The sequence below is a fragment of the Raphanus sativus genome, chromosome 7 (genome assembly GCF_000801105.2).
Source record: "Raphanus sativus cultivar WK10039 chromosome 7, ASM80110v3, whole genome shotgun sequence".
In the NCBI taxonomy this organism is placed as follows: Eukaryota; Viridiplantae; Streptophyta; class Magnoliopsida; order Brassicales; family Brassicaceae; genus Raphanus; species Raphanus sativus.
Window position 1 is genome coordinate 23,953,792 of NC_079517.1, and position 17,527 is coordinate 23,971,318.

The window sequence follows — 17,527 nt, forward strand, 5'->3', positions numbered from 1 at the left end:
CTAGGAGAAAGAGATTAAGCCATAGCCACTAGGAAAAGGCAACATCATTGTACAATCAACCATCTGGTGATATATATACATACATGCATATAATAAAAATTCAAAAGCTAGTCTAGAAAAATTTGTATTGTTAACAATTAAGTTTTATAAAACAAATAAATATAAACTTCAATAATAACATACAAAAATAATAAATCTTAATATATTTATATTTTATATTTAATTTAAATAATATAATAAAATAAAATAATAATTAAAACTAATCCCCGCGTATACCCCGATTAATCCCCGATTTTTTGGTAACTCGCTAGGCCCGCAATCACCGCCCGACTAGCGCCTAGCGAGTTTTTGAACAGGGCTTATATGACAACAAATATTGTGTTCAAACTTATTCTTCTTCAAGTTTGTTATTTTATAGACTTTGACCCCGTGTTATGTTTATGAAATTAGCTCTAGGAAGCAATCAAAGTAATGTCAGCAATAATATTGGAGGATGTGACAGCATCTCTAACCCCAATCTTAAGAGAAAGAGATCTACAATCAGGAAAGGCTCTGACAGTACACCTTCTTCTTATTCTGGAATGGAAAATTCCGCCAAAGGAGTTGTTCTATCTGATATTACTAATATAAGTCCATCCGTCAACACCTGTCTGCCGAAGCATCAATCAACGTTTGCAAGTGGTTCATGTGTTTCAAAAATATCTGCCAAAGGTGTAAATATTTAAATATAGATTTTATAATTATTCATTATTTTGACAGTGATACTGTCCACGTTTGGGTTTTTTAGACAAAGGGAAAGGAAAGGTTGCTGTTGGAGATAACAAGTTAAAGAGGAATCATAAAACCAAGAGTTGTAGGAAAACATTGGAACAACAATTTGAGGGTTGTCTAGATGATTCGTCCAGTGAAGATGAAGACGATCAAGGATACCAGTGCTTTTACGAAGGTTAAAATTTATTTGCGTAGTTTAATTTGACGATTTTGAATGTACTTTCAAAGGTTGATCCAAATTTGGCGGGTTTTTAATTTTTAAAAATGTGCAGAAGAATCGGAATTATACAAAGACCAAGATTGCGACTGCAGTAGCGAAGAAAGTGACTCATTTGATCCAATAGAGTCTACAGATTGTAATCAGAGATCACCCAATGTGTTTCCAAACGAGACATCTTCATCAACCATTACCCATGTTAGAAAAGTGACATCTCGCAAACAATGTGGTATTAAATCTTTAAAGTTAACCAACATTTTCTCAAGAGGGTTGTTGTGTGGTTGCAGCTATTAATTGTTTTTTGAACACAGGTTACATTGATTATGGTGATCCTATTCACAAATGTCCAGATTGTGGAGCTATAATGTGGTACGGTAAAAGGTTAAACAACAAAAGAGCTACCCGTAAACCAAAGTTTTCTCTTTGTTGTGGTCAAGGGCAAGTCCAACTTCCTCTGTTAAAAGAGTCACCAACTTCATTGAGACAATTACTTTATGGAAATGATGCAAAAAGCAGATACTTTCGAGAGAATATCCGTCAGTTAAATATGGTTTTCTCTTTTACATCCCTTGGTGGCAAATGTGATCGGTCTGTTCCAAAAGGATGTGGTCCTTTAAAAATGTTTGTACTTTAAGGGGAGAACTATCATTTAATGGGAAGTTTGAAGCCTCCTCCAGGAGACCCTGCTAAGTTTGGACAACTATATATTGTAAACACAGAAAATGAAATTGCCAATCGTGCTTCCATTATTGGGTATTATTTTTTGCATGTCTTACTTATTTAAATTATATCCTTGCTTGGATCATTATAATACTGACTATGGTTTATATTTTATGTATTCCAGAAAGTACAGGAAGTCAACAGAATCGTCTAAAAAGGTAAAAATTAGAGAGGAAGTAATTGAGATTTTGCTGAAGATGCTAAACGAAGTGAACCCCTTCGTCCATCAGTTTAGATCTGCTAAGGATAGATTTAACACTAATCCGGAAGAATCATTCCATATGTGCATTGTTAGCAGTCGTGAAAAAGATGGAAGGACATATGACACTCCGACAGCTTCTGAGGTTGCGGCGTTAATTCCCGGTGATTTCAATTTGGACATGGATAAAAGAGATATTGTCTTGCAAGAGAAGCAAACCGGTTTTCTAAAGAGGATTAGTGAGATTCACCCTTCCTATCTGGCACTTCAATATCCTCTAATATTCTGTTACGGGGAAGATGGCTTCCGACTTGGGATTAAGAAACGAGAAACAACGGCTACAGCTAAACTTAAGAGGCAGGGTATCAATATGAGGCAGTGGTATGCATTTCGTCTACATGAAAGAGATAATGAATGTCACACACTACTGAATTCTAAACGATTGTTTCAGCAGTTTTTGGTCGATTCTTATACATCCATAGAGTCTAACCGGCTCTCATATCTACGGATGAACCAAAAAAGCCTCAGATCAGATAGCTATGACTCTATAGCTCAATCAGAAAACGGTGGTAAATCAGATATGAAGGACCAAGGCAGTCAATTTTTACTTCCAGCCTCATTCACTGGAGGTCCTAGATATATGAAGAACTGCTACTTAGATGCAATGGCCATATGCAAATATTTTGGGTTTCCCGATCTGTTATTAACATTCACTTGCAATCCTAAGTGGCCTGAGATCACTAGGTTTTTAGAAAAACGCGGTCTTATTGCTGATGATAGACCTGATATCATTGGAAGGATTTTCAAAATCAAGCTCGATTCCCTCATGTATCATCTAACGGATAAACAACTTCTTGGAAAGACAGTTCCTTGTGAGTTATTATTCTGTTTTTATAAATTTATAACCTGGGATTTTAACAGATACTAACTGTAACTAACTTTTTTACTCTATTTCAGCAATGTACACTGTTGAGTGGCAAAAACGTGGTCTACCTCATGCACATATTCTCTTATTTATGCATCCTGATTCTAAATGGACAACCACTGATGAAATTGACAAGGTAATATCGGCGGAAATTCCAGACAAAGAGAAAGACCCGGAACTTTATGATATTGTCAAAGATATGATGATTCATGGTCCTTGTGGAGCTGCTAATTGGAACTCACCATGCATGGAAAACGGTGTATGTTCGAAGATGTATCCTAAAAATTTTGCTGACAAAACTACTGTTAACAGAGACGGGTTTCCGGTTTATAGAAGACGAGAAGATAGGAGATTTGTTGAGAAGAATGGATTCAAGTGTGACAACACTCAAGTGATACCATACATCCGTGATTTGTCTATGCGATTTCGAGCTCATATCAATGTGGAATGGTGTAATCAATCAGGGTCTATAAAATACTTATTTAAGTATATCAACAAAGGGCAGGATCGTGTCACTGTTGCTGTTGAGCCTCCAAACACAGAAGATTTGAGTGAAAAGAAAAAGAACGAAATCAAAGATTTTTTTAATTGCAGGTATTGTGAAAGATATTTTAAATGACACCAATCTATAGTATATGCTAGTGTTTTTTTTTATAATGCGTAATTCTAACTCCTTCTTAAACTAACCTTTATATTATTCAGATACGTCTCAGCCTGTGAAGGTGCTTGGAGGATCTTTACCTTTGATATTCACTATAGATCAACTCCGGTTGAGAGAATCCAGTTTCATCTACCAGGGAAACAAATCATCGTTTTCAAAGATGATGACACATGGGAAGAAGTGAGCCGGAAATCAATTGAGAACACAATGTTTATGGGATGGTTTGAATTGAATAAGATCAGTGCAGTTGCTCGGACACTGACTTTGTCTGAGATTCCAACAATGTTCACCTGGAGTAAAGCAGCAAAAAAGTTTAATCATAGGAAGAGAGGATTCGCTATTGGCCGAATTAATTACGCTCCACGAAAGATCGAAGAGGCTTTCTATCTTAGGGTTTTGCTTAACATCGTGAGAGGTCCAACATGTGATGACGATATTAGAACGTATCATAACGTTCTTTATGAGACATACAAGGAAACATGTTTTGCTATGGGGCTATTAGATGATTATCAAGAATACATTGACGACCTATTGCGAGCAAGTTTTACCGAGACTGGATGTTATATGCGTCAGGCTTTTATGATTATGCTCATGTCTAATACTTTGTCAAAGCCAGAAGTCGTTTGGGAACATACTTGGGAATTCCTTTCCGAAGACATTGAGTATATGAGAAGAAGGCTATTGCGTAGACCAGGTACATTATAATCATAAAATGATTTGTTTACAATTTGTTTGTTTTGACCTTATTATAGAGCCACTTATCCAAGTTTATATATTCAGATCTTTGTTTGACCGACGAAGAAAAAAAACAATATGCCCTTATAGAGATTGAGAAGCTTTTAAAGAGTAACGGTTCTTCTTTGGAGAACTGGAAATCTATGCCTCAGCCAATACCAGACGTTGTTAATAACAATGTATTTGATCATGGACGAGCTCAGTTATGACCGGGAAGAGTTAGAATCTGTCATTGAACATGACATACCAAGACTAACAGAGGAGCAAAGGAATATTTTCGATGAGATTACTGATGCTGTTTTCACAGAACGAGGAGGTGTATTCTTTGTAAATGGTTTTGGTGGTACAAGAAAAACTTTCTTGTGGAGATGTCTTTCTTCTACAGTACGTATCAAGGGTCAAATTTGTCTGAATGTTGCTTCGAGCGGGATAGCATCTCTTTTGCTTCAGGGAGGTAGGACTGCACATTCTCGGTTTGCAATTCCTATCAATCCAGATGAGTTTTCAACTTGCTCACTTATACGAGGAACTGATCAAGCGGATCTGGTGAAAGCAGCCTCACTTATAATTTGGGACGAAGCTCCAATGATGCACAAGCATTGTTTCGAATCATTGGATAGGAGTATGTTGGACATTTGTCGAGATCCTGAAAATAGACCTTTTGGTGGGAAAGTTGTTGTTTTTGGTGGGGATTTTAGACAGGTATTGCCTGTCATTCATGGAGCTGGAAGGACTGAGATTGTTATGGCTGCTCTAAATGCATCTTATATATGGAAGCACGTACAGGTGTTGCACTTAACCAAGAATATGCGGCTTGAGTCAAATAATTTATCCCCTGAAGATGCTAAAGATTTGGAGGAGTTCTCACAATGGATATTAGACATTGGAGATGGAAAGATTGGTGACGAAAATGATGGGGAAGCACTTATTGATATTCCTGAAGAGTTTCTGATTCTCGATATTGATGACCCAATAGAAGCTATAAGCAAAGCAGTCTATGGAGATTCCACTTCTTTACACGAGAAGGAACCTAAATTTTTTCAAGACAGAGCTATATTATGTCCTACTAACGAGGATGTGAACATGATCAATCAACACATGCTGGACAAGCTTGATGGTAAGTAAAGAGTGGATTAATATTTTCTACATAGTAGATTTTTTATGTGTATCTCATGGCCATTAGACTAACGTTTTAGGTTATCAAAAGCAGGAGAGGAAAGAATTTATTTAAGCTCTGATTCAATCGACGCTTCTGATAGGTTTTCAAAGAACGACCAGGCTCTGACTCCAGATTTTCTAAACAGAATTAAAGCGTCAGGACTTCCAAATCATAGCCTGCGTCTGAAAGTGGGTTGTCCAGTCATGTTGCTAAGAAACATAGATCCTGTTGGGGGATTGATGAACGGAACTAGGCTTCAGATTACAGAACTGTATGACTTCATGATAAAGGCAAAGGTTATTACAGGGGACAAGGTTGGTAGTATTGTGTTGATTCCCAGGCTTTCAATTACCCCTTCAGACAAAAAATTGCCATTCAAAATGAGGAGGAGACAAATTCCTATTGGTGTGGCTTTTGCTATTACTATCAACAAAAGTCAGGGACAAACATTGTCTGAAGTTGGTATTTTTCTACCAAGACCTGTGTTTTCACACGGACTTTATGTGGCTGTTTCCAGAGTGACTTCAAAGAAAGACTTGAAGATTCTGATTGTCGACAGCGAAGGCAAGCCTCAACGCCAGACAAAGAATGTTGTCTACAGAGAGGTTTTCGATAATCTTTGATTTATGTTTTCATCTATAATTTTTTTTAAGTTTTGCATATTTTTTGCTTTTATTTGCAGACACGGATTTTATGTTTTACGTTTAGTAAACGTTTAAGAATAATAACATAGCTATAAATCGAGCCTATCAGATTTTCATTTAAAGTATACATTTGTCCCTATTAATTGTAACAAGAATTTATATATAATAACACCAATGAAATCCAGAAAATCCCATTTAAATCCTCAGAACCGATAAACCTAAAAAAATACAAATCTTAAAACACCATTAAAACAATTGAAAAATATAATTTTCACAAAGGAACCAAACCCGCGCTTTGAAAGCGCGGATCAGAATCTAGTCTATACTATTAAAGAAGATGACTGTTTATGAATCTACCCCTAAAATTTATAAGTAACTACAAAAATTGCATGTACTTTTTTCCAGATTATTTGCAACCAATCAAAAGTCATTATTTTGTAATTACATTAAAGAGTATTTAATATAATTAAGTTCTTAGGCTTTTTGAAAATTTTGTTTCCTAAATGTTTGCACCATATCTTTCCAAAAAATATTTCACATTATTAATTATTTGAAATCATTTATTAAATGAAACTTCAAAATAAAATCAAGTTGAAATAACAAATGATTAAATCAAGAAAATCATAATACGGGTCTGAATTATCTCAACTCCTTAAAAATAGTTTCATTTAAAATAAAAACTAAATCACATAAACCAAATTTAATAAAATTATAGAAATTGTTTTGAAACGCACAAATGATTTTTTCAATACAAGAGTGTTGAATATATAAAAAAATTATTTAAATTAAAAAATCAGTGTAAAATAAGTTTAACTTGGGTTTAAATAAATAAAATGATATTACGAGTTAGAATTATTTAAAGTCTTCTAAAATTTAGTCATATTGAAAAAAATAAGTCATATAAGTAAATTTAAGATAAATTTCATAAAAAGTTAAAATATACAATTTATCAAAAATCATAACTTTTATTACATAAAATAATTTTCCAACAAAAATATACCCACCCTTACCTTTTTGTCAGCATTATTTGCAAACAATCAAAAATCATTATTTTGCAATTACATTAAAGAGTATTTAATATAATTCAGTTCTCAACTTTTTTGAAAATTTTGTTTCCGAAATGTTTGCAGCATATCTTTCCAAAGAATCTTTCATGTTATTAATTTTTTGAAAGCATTTATTAAAGGAAACTTCAAAATAAAACCAAGTTGAAATAACAAATGATTAAATAAAAAAATCATAATACGGGTCTGAATTATCTCAATTTCTTAAAAATAATTTCATTTAAAATAAAAACTAAATCACATTAACTAAATTTAATAAAATTATAGAAAATGTTTTGAAACGCACAAATGAATTTTTCAATACAGAGAGTGTTGAAGATTTAAAATATTTTATTTAATTTAAAAAAAAATCAGTGTAAAATAAGTTTTTTATTAACTTCAGGTTAAATAAATAAAATCATATTACATGTTAGAATTATTTAGAGTCTTCAAAATTTTATTCATATTTAAAATAACAAAAAATAAGTCATATAAGTAAATTTAAGATAAATTTCATAAAAAGTTAAAATATATAATTTATCAAAAATCATAATTTTTATTACGTAAAATAATTTTCCAACCAAAAATATACCCGCCCTTTTTAAGGGCGGATCAAAATCTAGTCTATCTTATTAAAACAGAAGTACACATATAAAAATACCCTTAGTTTTCAAATTTAATTACACTTCCATGCCACTGAGAATTAAATTGAGTTTCCTATTTTAATGCTTGTATTTTCAGTTAGATTAATGTCTTTTCCTTAAATAAATTTGAGTTAAATGTAATTAAATTGAATGTCATATTTTAATGTTTGTCTTTTCTAATTAAATTAATGTGTTTTCCTTAAATAAATTTTAGTCAAATGTAATTAAATCAACTTTAAAATACATCTATATTCAGAAAACTATTGAAACAAATATTAACAAACTATTGAAACACCCTAAACTATGTACAATTTGTTTTTAAAAGTTAGCTTCCACGTTTTTGGTGTTATAATATATATACCATATATAAAAAATTAATGATTACTACTATAACTTACGAATAAAGTATTTTGCATATATATTAGGCTGATTCACTTGTGTTTTAAACTTCCTAATTATAATTTTTTGGAATCTTATCATCAATTTTTTTATAACAAGAATATTCCAGCGATATCAGCTTCATGTTTTGAAAATAAAATTAATTTTATTGCCATGATTTTGTTAAAATTGACCGGTCAAATTATATCCCATCCAATTGGGTTTTTAGATTATTTGTAACTTATTTTTAGTTTGATCCAAACTTATAATATACTAATAATACATTTCAATCATACAATTAAATATGAAAAATGTCAATATAATTTTGATCCAGCATAGTATATTAATATATATGCACATCCAATCTTTATGTATATTTACATAACTGCTGCAACACACATCTAATAAAGAATATATAATACGATACAATAACAAAATATATGATATACATAAATCACTAAATAAACACCCGTGCGGTCGCACGGGTCAAGATCTAGTCTATATTATTAAAACTGAAGTACAATCTAGGTTTGTTTGGAAACATGAATAGCAGTCTTAAAAAAAAATTGTTTGGAAACATGGATAGCAGTTTAAAAAAATAAATTTGTTGGGAAACATAAATAAAGTTAAAAAAATTTGTTTGGAAACATGAATAAAAATATTAAAAATTAATATAATGTTGTTTAGAAACATGGATAACATTATATTAAGAAAAAAATAATAGACTTGTATTATTAAAAAATTAAAGTCTATTATATTACGAAAAACTATCTATTTGGACAAACTTTAAAATAAAAGAAAATGAGCTAATCTAACTACCTAAAACCATTTTTATCTTAAATAATCATAAAACAAAATTTAAACTTTATATACATATTTTAAATGAAAATAACAATTTAAAGTTGATTTATATCAAAGATTGATTCAAAAAAATATATATATACTCAAAATTTTATCTTTACAAAATATTTTCAAATAACCATTATTAAAAAAATGTTTTCAATATATATAAGAAAAATACAATACAAATTCCAATTTCATATAACAACTGAAATTATGGTTTTTATATCATATTAAGCTTTAAAAATATAATATATGTGATTATTTATATGATGTATGTATTTAATACTATTAATTATATGATTACTTATATGATGGTACGTATAAAATACAATTAATTATATGATGATATAAATATGATATACAATAGTGACTAGGGGTGGGCGTTCGTGTATCCATTCGAGTTCGTTTCAGGTTTATTTGGGTTACGGGTTTCCGGAATCAACGATTTCTTAAGATAGATTATATTTTTGGTTTGGATTCGATTCAGATCTTTGCGGGTTTGGGTTCGGATAACCCATTTAAATTATTATTTTTTAATTTTAAAATTCAATATACTTTAAATTTTCAAAATCTATAAACAAAATAATATATCACATATAAATTTGAATAACATATGTAAAAATACTTAAACTTAACATATAAATTGATTTTTTAAAATATTTGGATAGAGAATCGTAATTATTTTAAGTAATTTTTGTATTTTGAGTATACTTTAAATATTTAGTATTTACTTTTGACTATTTGTATATATATATTTTTTTGACAACAATAAAAGTAACTATGATCTATGCTCTTCTGGTTCGGAGAACCAATCCGCAGGCCTAGAATCGACATAAAACATAGTAGAAGGGGAACATCTCGCACTGCGTGCCAGCTTGTCCGCCACTAGATTATGTGCCCTCGAAATATGCCGGATCTTGAAGGAAGGAAAGAAAGTCTTACTGCACTGGAACTCCTCTATATGTGTAGAAAAAGCCGGCCATTCCTCAGGTGATGACACCATCTTCACTAGTTGAGAACAGTCTGTTGCAAAAACTACGTCTGAGAAATTGAGGGTCTTCATGCACTCCATAGCCCAAATCAAGGCTTCACATTCAGCATGCAAAGCAGATAAGCTTCTTCGGAGATTCATAACTCCCATCATCTTCTCAGTTGAACCTTTGATTATGCAGAACCACCCCTGTCCGGAGAACTTGTCTTGTATTCTCCATGCCCCATCAACAAAGCAAATTCTCGATTCCTCTGATGAAACCCAATCAGCATCGACGATACTACTCTGTTGCTTATCCGGGGACAGTTGTTGTGCTTCTGTCCATACTTTTGCCTCCACCTCCGCCACCCTTAGGATTTCCTGCGGACCACCTGCTTTATTTGTGTAAATCTTACTATTCCTATTCTTCCAAATCCTCTAGTCTATATTTGAGAAGTGATTTGCCACATGTCTTCTCTACAATCGTTTTCACAAAAAAAATTGTGATGTGGCTGGCTATTAAGATTGATGACATGTCATATGGTTAAATATGACATGGACAATTACATTTAATGCTTATATATATTTTTTGAAATCCTTTTAAAATATGTCAATAACTCATATATTACATTTAATATTGATTTATATTTTTGGTAAACTTTGTAAAATATGTTAATAACTCATAAATCATCACTAAAATAAATATATTCAAATATGACATTTTGAATTTCGAAATATTATATAATTTACTTTTATAATTATTAAATTTTTGTTATCTAAAATTTTCTAAATTTTCTGAATTTAAAAAAAAAAAATCGTAATATCATTAGTTTCTTTTAGATATCTACAAATTATATAAATATTATTTAGTTTTAATTTTTGATAACTATACAATTTTATATGATTTTTAGTAATTTTTTACAAGTTGATTTAATACATTTAACCAAATGAAATAAATAATATTTTTATCTAAGATCTTAACTTTATATTTATACATATATATTCTTAAATATACCACATGTCTTCTCTACAATCGTTTTCACAAAAAAAATTGTGACGTGGCTATTAAGATTGATGACATGTCATATGGTTAAATATGACATGGACAATTACATTTAATGCTTATATATATTTTTTGAAATCCTTTTAAAATATGTCAATAACTCATATATTACATTTAATATTGATTTATATTTTTGGTAAACTTTGTAAAATATGTTAATAACTCATAAATCATCACTAAAATAAATATATTCAAATATGACATTTTGAATTTCGAAATATTATATAATTTACTTTTATAATTATAAAAATTTTGTTATCTAAAATTTTCTAAATTTTCTGAATTTAAAAAAAAATTAAATCGTAATATCATTAGTTTCTTTTAGATATCTACAAATTATATAAATATTATTTAGTTTTAATTTTTGATAACTATACAATTTTATATGATTTTTAGTAATTTTTTACAAGTTGATTTAATACATTTAACCAAATGAAATAAATAATATTTTTATCTAAGATCTTAACTTTATATTTATACATATATATTCTTAAATATAATTTTAAAAAAATTCTCTTAATTTTATGATTAATTAATGATATTTATATTAATTATTGGTCAAAATAATAAAATATATAATATTAATAAATTACATTTTAAAATATAAAATTTAACTTTTAAAAATTTATCACTACACATGGTGCAGGAAACACCTAGATTAATAATTGTGACATGGCTACTAAAATTAATGACATGTTTTATAGATTAATATGAAATAGAAAATTATATTTAATGTTAATTTATATTTTTGGTAAAATTTTTAAAATATGGTAATAACTCATATATTACATTTATTGTCGATTTATATTTTGGACTTTTTTAAAATATGGTAATAACTCTTAAATCATTATTAAAATAAATATAATCAATTATGGCATTTCAAATTTTGAAATATCATTTAATTTAAAAATATTTCAAAAATATATACATATTTTTAGAAAATTATAAAAATTAAATCATAAAATCAAATTAAATCGTAAAATCATTAGTTTCTTATATATATTTACAGATTTTATAAATATTGTTTAATTTTAATTTTGACAATTATGCAATTTTACATATTTAATTAAAATAAATAGATAGAAAAATCTGCCTAAGATTATAATTTTAGATATATACATGCACATTCTTAAATATATTCAAAATAAACAAAATTGTTTTTATCTTAATTTTAGTGTTCAGTTAAATCAAATTTATATTAAAATATTTATAAGAAAAAAGAAAATTTATAATATTAATAAAAATAAATATAATTTATATTTATCTATTAAACAATATTTTAAAAAACAAATTTACTGCACATGGTGCAGGAAAACACCTAGTATACCATATAATCTAGGGAAAATAACCAAAATCATAATCCTTCGGTAATCTAAGAGGTAATCAATATTGTAAAAAAGAGAAGACGTTGGGAAAAAACCCGGGGCTGAAGGTATAGATGACAAAGCCCATATCTGCAGTGCTGGTGGACATTCGAAAAAAAATATGATTAATCGATTCCTCCTCAGCCCCACATAAACAACACCTTAGATCGCAATCCATGCCTCTTGATCGCAGGTTTTTCGCAACCGGAATAATCCCCTTAATAAGTTGCCAAATAAAATGTCTCAATTTTGGTGGACATTTCAACTTCCAAGTATAACCTAGTAATGGGTTAATATCAGGACCCATAACTAATTGTTGAGGACCTCTATCTGGAAATTGTGATTCCACTTTGTACCCTGACTTAACTGTATATCTACCAGTCTATGTGAAAGCCCAACCATAGGAATCCGACCAACGGAAACGACTAATTGCCAACCCTTTAATGATATCGACATCATCAGGAATAATGTATTCATTAAGCAAGTCGATGTTCCAAGACAAAGTAACCGGATCTATGAAATAGTCCACCTGTAAAGAAGTGGATAAGACCTGAGATTGATTTTTGGGGATTGCTGACCTCGGGGGAGGAGCAGGGAGCCATTGATCATTCCATACTGAAATAGATTGTCCAGTTCCATCTCTTTTGATTAGCCCTTTTTGAACCAGAGATCTAGCTGAGCAGATACTTCTCCAGCCATAAGATGGGGAGTAAGATCTATGAAGATCCAAAGGATCTGTATTCCGAAAATAACGACCTTTAAAAACTTTTGAAAACAAACAGTCTGGTTTGTCTATCATACGCCATAATTGTTTTGCCAGTAGTGCCGTATTAAAATCTTGGAGATCTCGAAAACTTAGACCCCTGTCATTCTTATCCCGACACACTTTATCCCAAGACAGCCAATGAATACCCCTTTTATTACCGCTTCCACCCCACCAAAAATGAGAAATTGCCACTGTAATTTTCTTTGTAACTGTTTTTGGTAATCTATAACAAGACATCACATGGTTCTGCATTGCAGTGGCTGCCGATTTTATCAAAACCTCTTTGCCTCCCTTGGTAAGAAATCTGACCGTCCAACTATTAATCTTCTGATTGATCTTCTCATTCACATACCCAAAGCCCTGGACTTTTGATCCCCCTAGACTTTCCGGTATCCCCAAATAGCTACCCATCCCTCCCATCTTGGTAATCCCTAACTGATTTTGAATAGCGGACCTGTTTTCCTCTGGTACTTTGTGCCCAAATTGTAGAGACGATTTTTCAAAATTTATAAGCTGCCCTGATACAGCCTCGTAGTCTTTCAGAAAATTTAGGATCACCCCACACTCAGCCGAATTTTACTTACAAAAAAATAAACTATCATCGGCAAAAAGTAAATGTGAAATCGCAGGACTTCCTCTCGAAACTTTTAAACCCGTCAATTTCTTTTCTCGTACCTGTTTCTTAATATTTGCAATAAGAGCTTCTGTACACAAAATAAACATATAAGGCGAGAGAGGATCCCCTTGCCGTAACCCCCGTTCTGGGACGATACTTCCTTTGGGTTGTCCATTAAGTAACACCTTATATTGGACCGATGAGATCAATTCATGACCCTTGAAACCCATGTTGTACAAAAGCCCATTTTCATCAGAAGTCGTTCCATAAAGGACCACTCCACCCGATCATAAGCTTTACTCATATCAGTTTTAATAACCATAAATTTTTCCTTGCACGCATTATTAGTTCTCAGTCCGTGGAAAATTTCATGTGCAATCAGAATATTATCTGAGATCAATCTCCCCGAAACAAAAGCCGATTGCATCTCTGATATCAAATGTGGAAGTATTACTTTCAATCGCTGGCATAATACCTTTGAAATAATTTTATAGGCTACATTGCATAAACTAATGGGCCGCAATTCCGTCATCCGACTTGGCCGAACAGTCTTAGGAATTAGACAAATATTTGTCAAATTACGCCGATCATCAAAAATTCCAGAACTGATAAAGTCATTTACCATTTTTACCACATCATGTTTAATCACCGACCATGACTGTTGGTAGAAAAGAGCCGTCATGCCATCTGGTCCCGGTGCCTTTTCAGGATGCATCATAAATAATGCTTTCCTTACCTCCTCCTCCGTTGCCATAGCCGTTAATCTCCTATTCTGATCCCTAGAAACCAATTCCGGAACTTCCTCTAAAAAACTATCAAACTCCGTAGGAGAGGTAGACTGAAATAAATCATCGAAATATTTAATTGCAACCTGCTCAATCTCTGATTCTAAATTAGTCCAAATCCCCTCCTCGTTATATAGACCACTTATTCTATTCTGGATCCTCCGTTGCTTAGTTAAAGCATGGTAGAACTCAGTATTCCTATCACCATATAAATGCCATGTATTTCTACTCTTTTGTTCCCAATAAAGTTCCTCATCTCTATAAGTGCTTTCTGTAGCGTACTTATAGTCTCCTTCCCATAAGCTGGATTATCCTTCCGCCATACTGATATTTCGTGACGACAGTTGTGAATTTTATCAACTATTCCTCCCCTTTGTCCACTTCTATGCACCTACCAACCATGTTCGATGGACTCCATCAGACCCTCGCTTATCAAAGCGAAACTGACGACGAAATTTAAGAACTTTATCGTCTATTGTAGCTACTATTGGTCTATGATCAGACCCTACCATCCCCAAATATTCCACGAAAGAGCATGGAAACAAGTTGTGCCACTCATTGTTCCCCATTGCTCGATCAAGCCGACATCTAACCGTATGACCCCCGCGTCGTCCCCTCCAAGAAAGAGTGTTCCCTAAACTCGGGAACTCCGTTAGGCCACAATTTTGAATCGTATTATTAAAAGAAAGAAAGGAATCCGCATGGCGTAGAGGTCCCTCCACCTTTTCGTGATTTCCGGTAATTTCATTTAGGTCTCCAATGATAAACCACGGTTCATCCCTAATGATACCCATTCGTGTAAGCCTTTCCCATACCTGATCACGAAGACCTTGATTTGGTTCCCCATACACAAAGGACTATTTGTATATATTTTCCAGTATTTAATATATATTCTGGATGTTTTTATATACATTGAATATAAAATAATTAATGTATGTAAGTATATAAATCTATTTTCGGATACATTCGGGTATCCGAAATACTTCAGTTTCAATCGGATTCGGTTTCGGTTCTCTAAATACAAAATTTTTGAATAATTTGGATATTTAATCAATTTGGTTTGGGTTTGGTACTACTTTTTTGATCGGGATCTGTTCGTTTTTTTTTATTCAGGTTTTTTGTTGAGCCCTAATATTGACATGAAAAAGAATAGAAATACATTTTATAAAACATACATCCGCGCGGGTCAAAATCTAATAAATTTTTACAAAAGAACTAAATTGTAACAGTTGGTTAATATTCTATCTTCATTTGTTAATATGTTTTGAGTTATTCTCTAATTTATATTTAAAATAAATTATTATTATTATAAAATTATAATTTTTTATTGTAGTTAGTTTTATGATTTTGGGTATAAGTTGAATTAGTAGATCCACTCATGTTGTGAGTATATTGAGTTACATATGTTTTTTTCAAATTCAAACTTAAGTATAATTATTTTTCATTATATTTAAGTTAAATGAAACTAATTTTATTTATCGTTTAAATGTGCATGTATTTTTATAATATTTATCAAATTATATATTGGATGTTAAATTAATATTAGAAAATAAACGATGATCATTAGGAAATTACAACATAAGTAACTAATACATTTTGGAAGCTTATAAACACATATCAATATTTACAATAGTTAATATATTTAATAACTTTTAAATATTTTATGCCTTAGATTTATTGAATTGTAAGATGAAATTTATTTAAAATAATGTTAAAAATGAGAATTCAAATTTGCTTTGGTATTTTGATTATGGTTATAGTAATTTCCACAAACATTAAAACAAATAATTAATATTAAGAAAATAAATAATTTTAATAATGATAAATATAATATATCTTCCTCCTTAAAGTTTATAGTGTTATTATATTTTAAACATTTTATAATTAATTGATCAAAAGATGTTTGTTGTTAAATTTTTTTTAGTTGTAAATATATCTTAAAAAGCAGTAAAAAATATCTTGATTGTATCTGAGAAATCATATATAAGTAAAATATAATTTATCGATATTTTATGTAATTGAAATATATTATAGTCAACTAAATATATGAAAAATAAATAGAATATTTGAATACTAATTATAAACTATTTTAGTCAATTAAACATGTACCAATTTATGTTACTTAATTATTTTATGTAATCATCTAAGAAAAAGATAAATATATAAAAAGTATTTCTATTACTTTGAAAATATATTTTTTGTATTGTTTAAATATGTTTAAAGAAATAATATTTATTTTTTTAATATCAAACTTATGTGTGTGAATTGTTTTTTATGAAATCACATTATATACAAATATAAATTTTTCATCTAAGAAAATATTTTATTACTTCAAAGTATTTTTATGTTATTTAAAATATTTTTTAAATAGAATATTACTTTTTGTGAACTTTCCTTTTTAATGAAATCATATATATACATATATTTTCGTTTTTAAATTCGTTTTTTAAACTTTAAAATGTTTCCTTTAGTGAAATCATATTATATAATATATTTTCGTTTCTCAATTCGTTTTTTAACTTTATAAATGTTTTTTAGTATATATGTTATTTGTAAAATTTTAAGAAGAAGCTAATAAATATCAATAATAATATTTAAATGTAAAAATTTTAATTCATTAAAGGTATCAATGTAATCAACAATCGTGAGAGTAAACGTGAGCGCGACATATAGGAAATTGACTTCTCAAATAATATTATAGAGCTAAGATTATTTAAACTGTTATAAATGATTTTGAAAGCGTTAAAATAATTTATAAATCGTATAAAATTATTTTTCAAGACCTCATAAATGATTTTATGAATCGTTATAAATAATTTTATAAATATTTAGAAGTTATTTTATAAATCTTCATCAGTAGTTCAATAATCTTTATGAACGGATTTTTTTAAATAGTATTATAAATTTTATTATTGATTTTTAAATTATAAATGATTTTTTAAAAAATTTAAAGGATATAAAAATTTTTGTATAATTGTAAAGTTATTATATCAGTTCCAATAAATTATTATTTTAAAAGTTGTA

The 17,527-nt window shown here is 29.9% G+C and overlaps 1 protein-coding gene across 1 annotated transcript; it reads left to right on the forward strand.

Annotated features, from left to right (window-relative positions):
* Positions 1–1,352: 1,352 nt before the first annotated feature.
* Positions 1,353–6,068, forward strand: LOC108815732 (uncharacterized). The gene is given in 7 exon segments (XM_056991473.1): positions 1,353–1,741; positions 1,833–2,779; positions 2,865–3,426; positions 3,535–4,187; positions 4,274–4,406; positions 4,408–5,345; positions 5,439–6,068. Coding segments are annotated over 7 exon segments (4,194 nt in total). The 3' UTR covers positions 6,011–6,068.
* Positions 6,069–17,527: the final 11,459 nt, after the last annotated feature.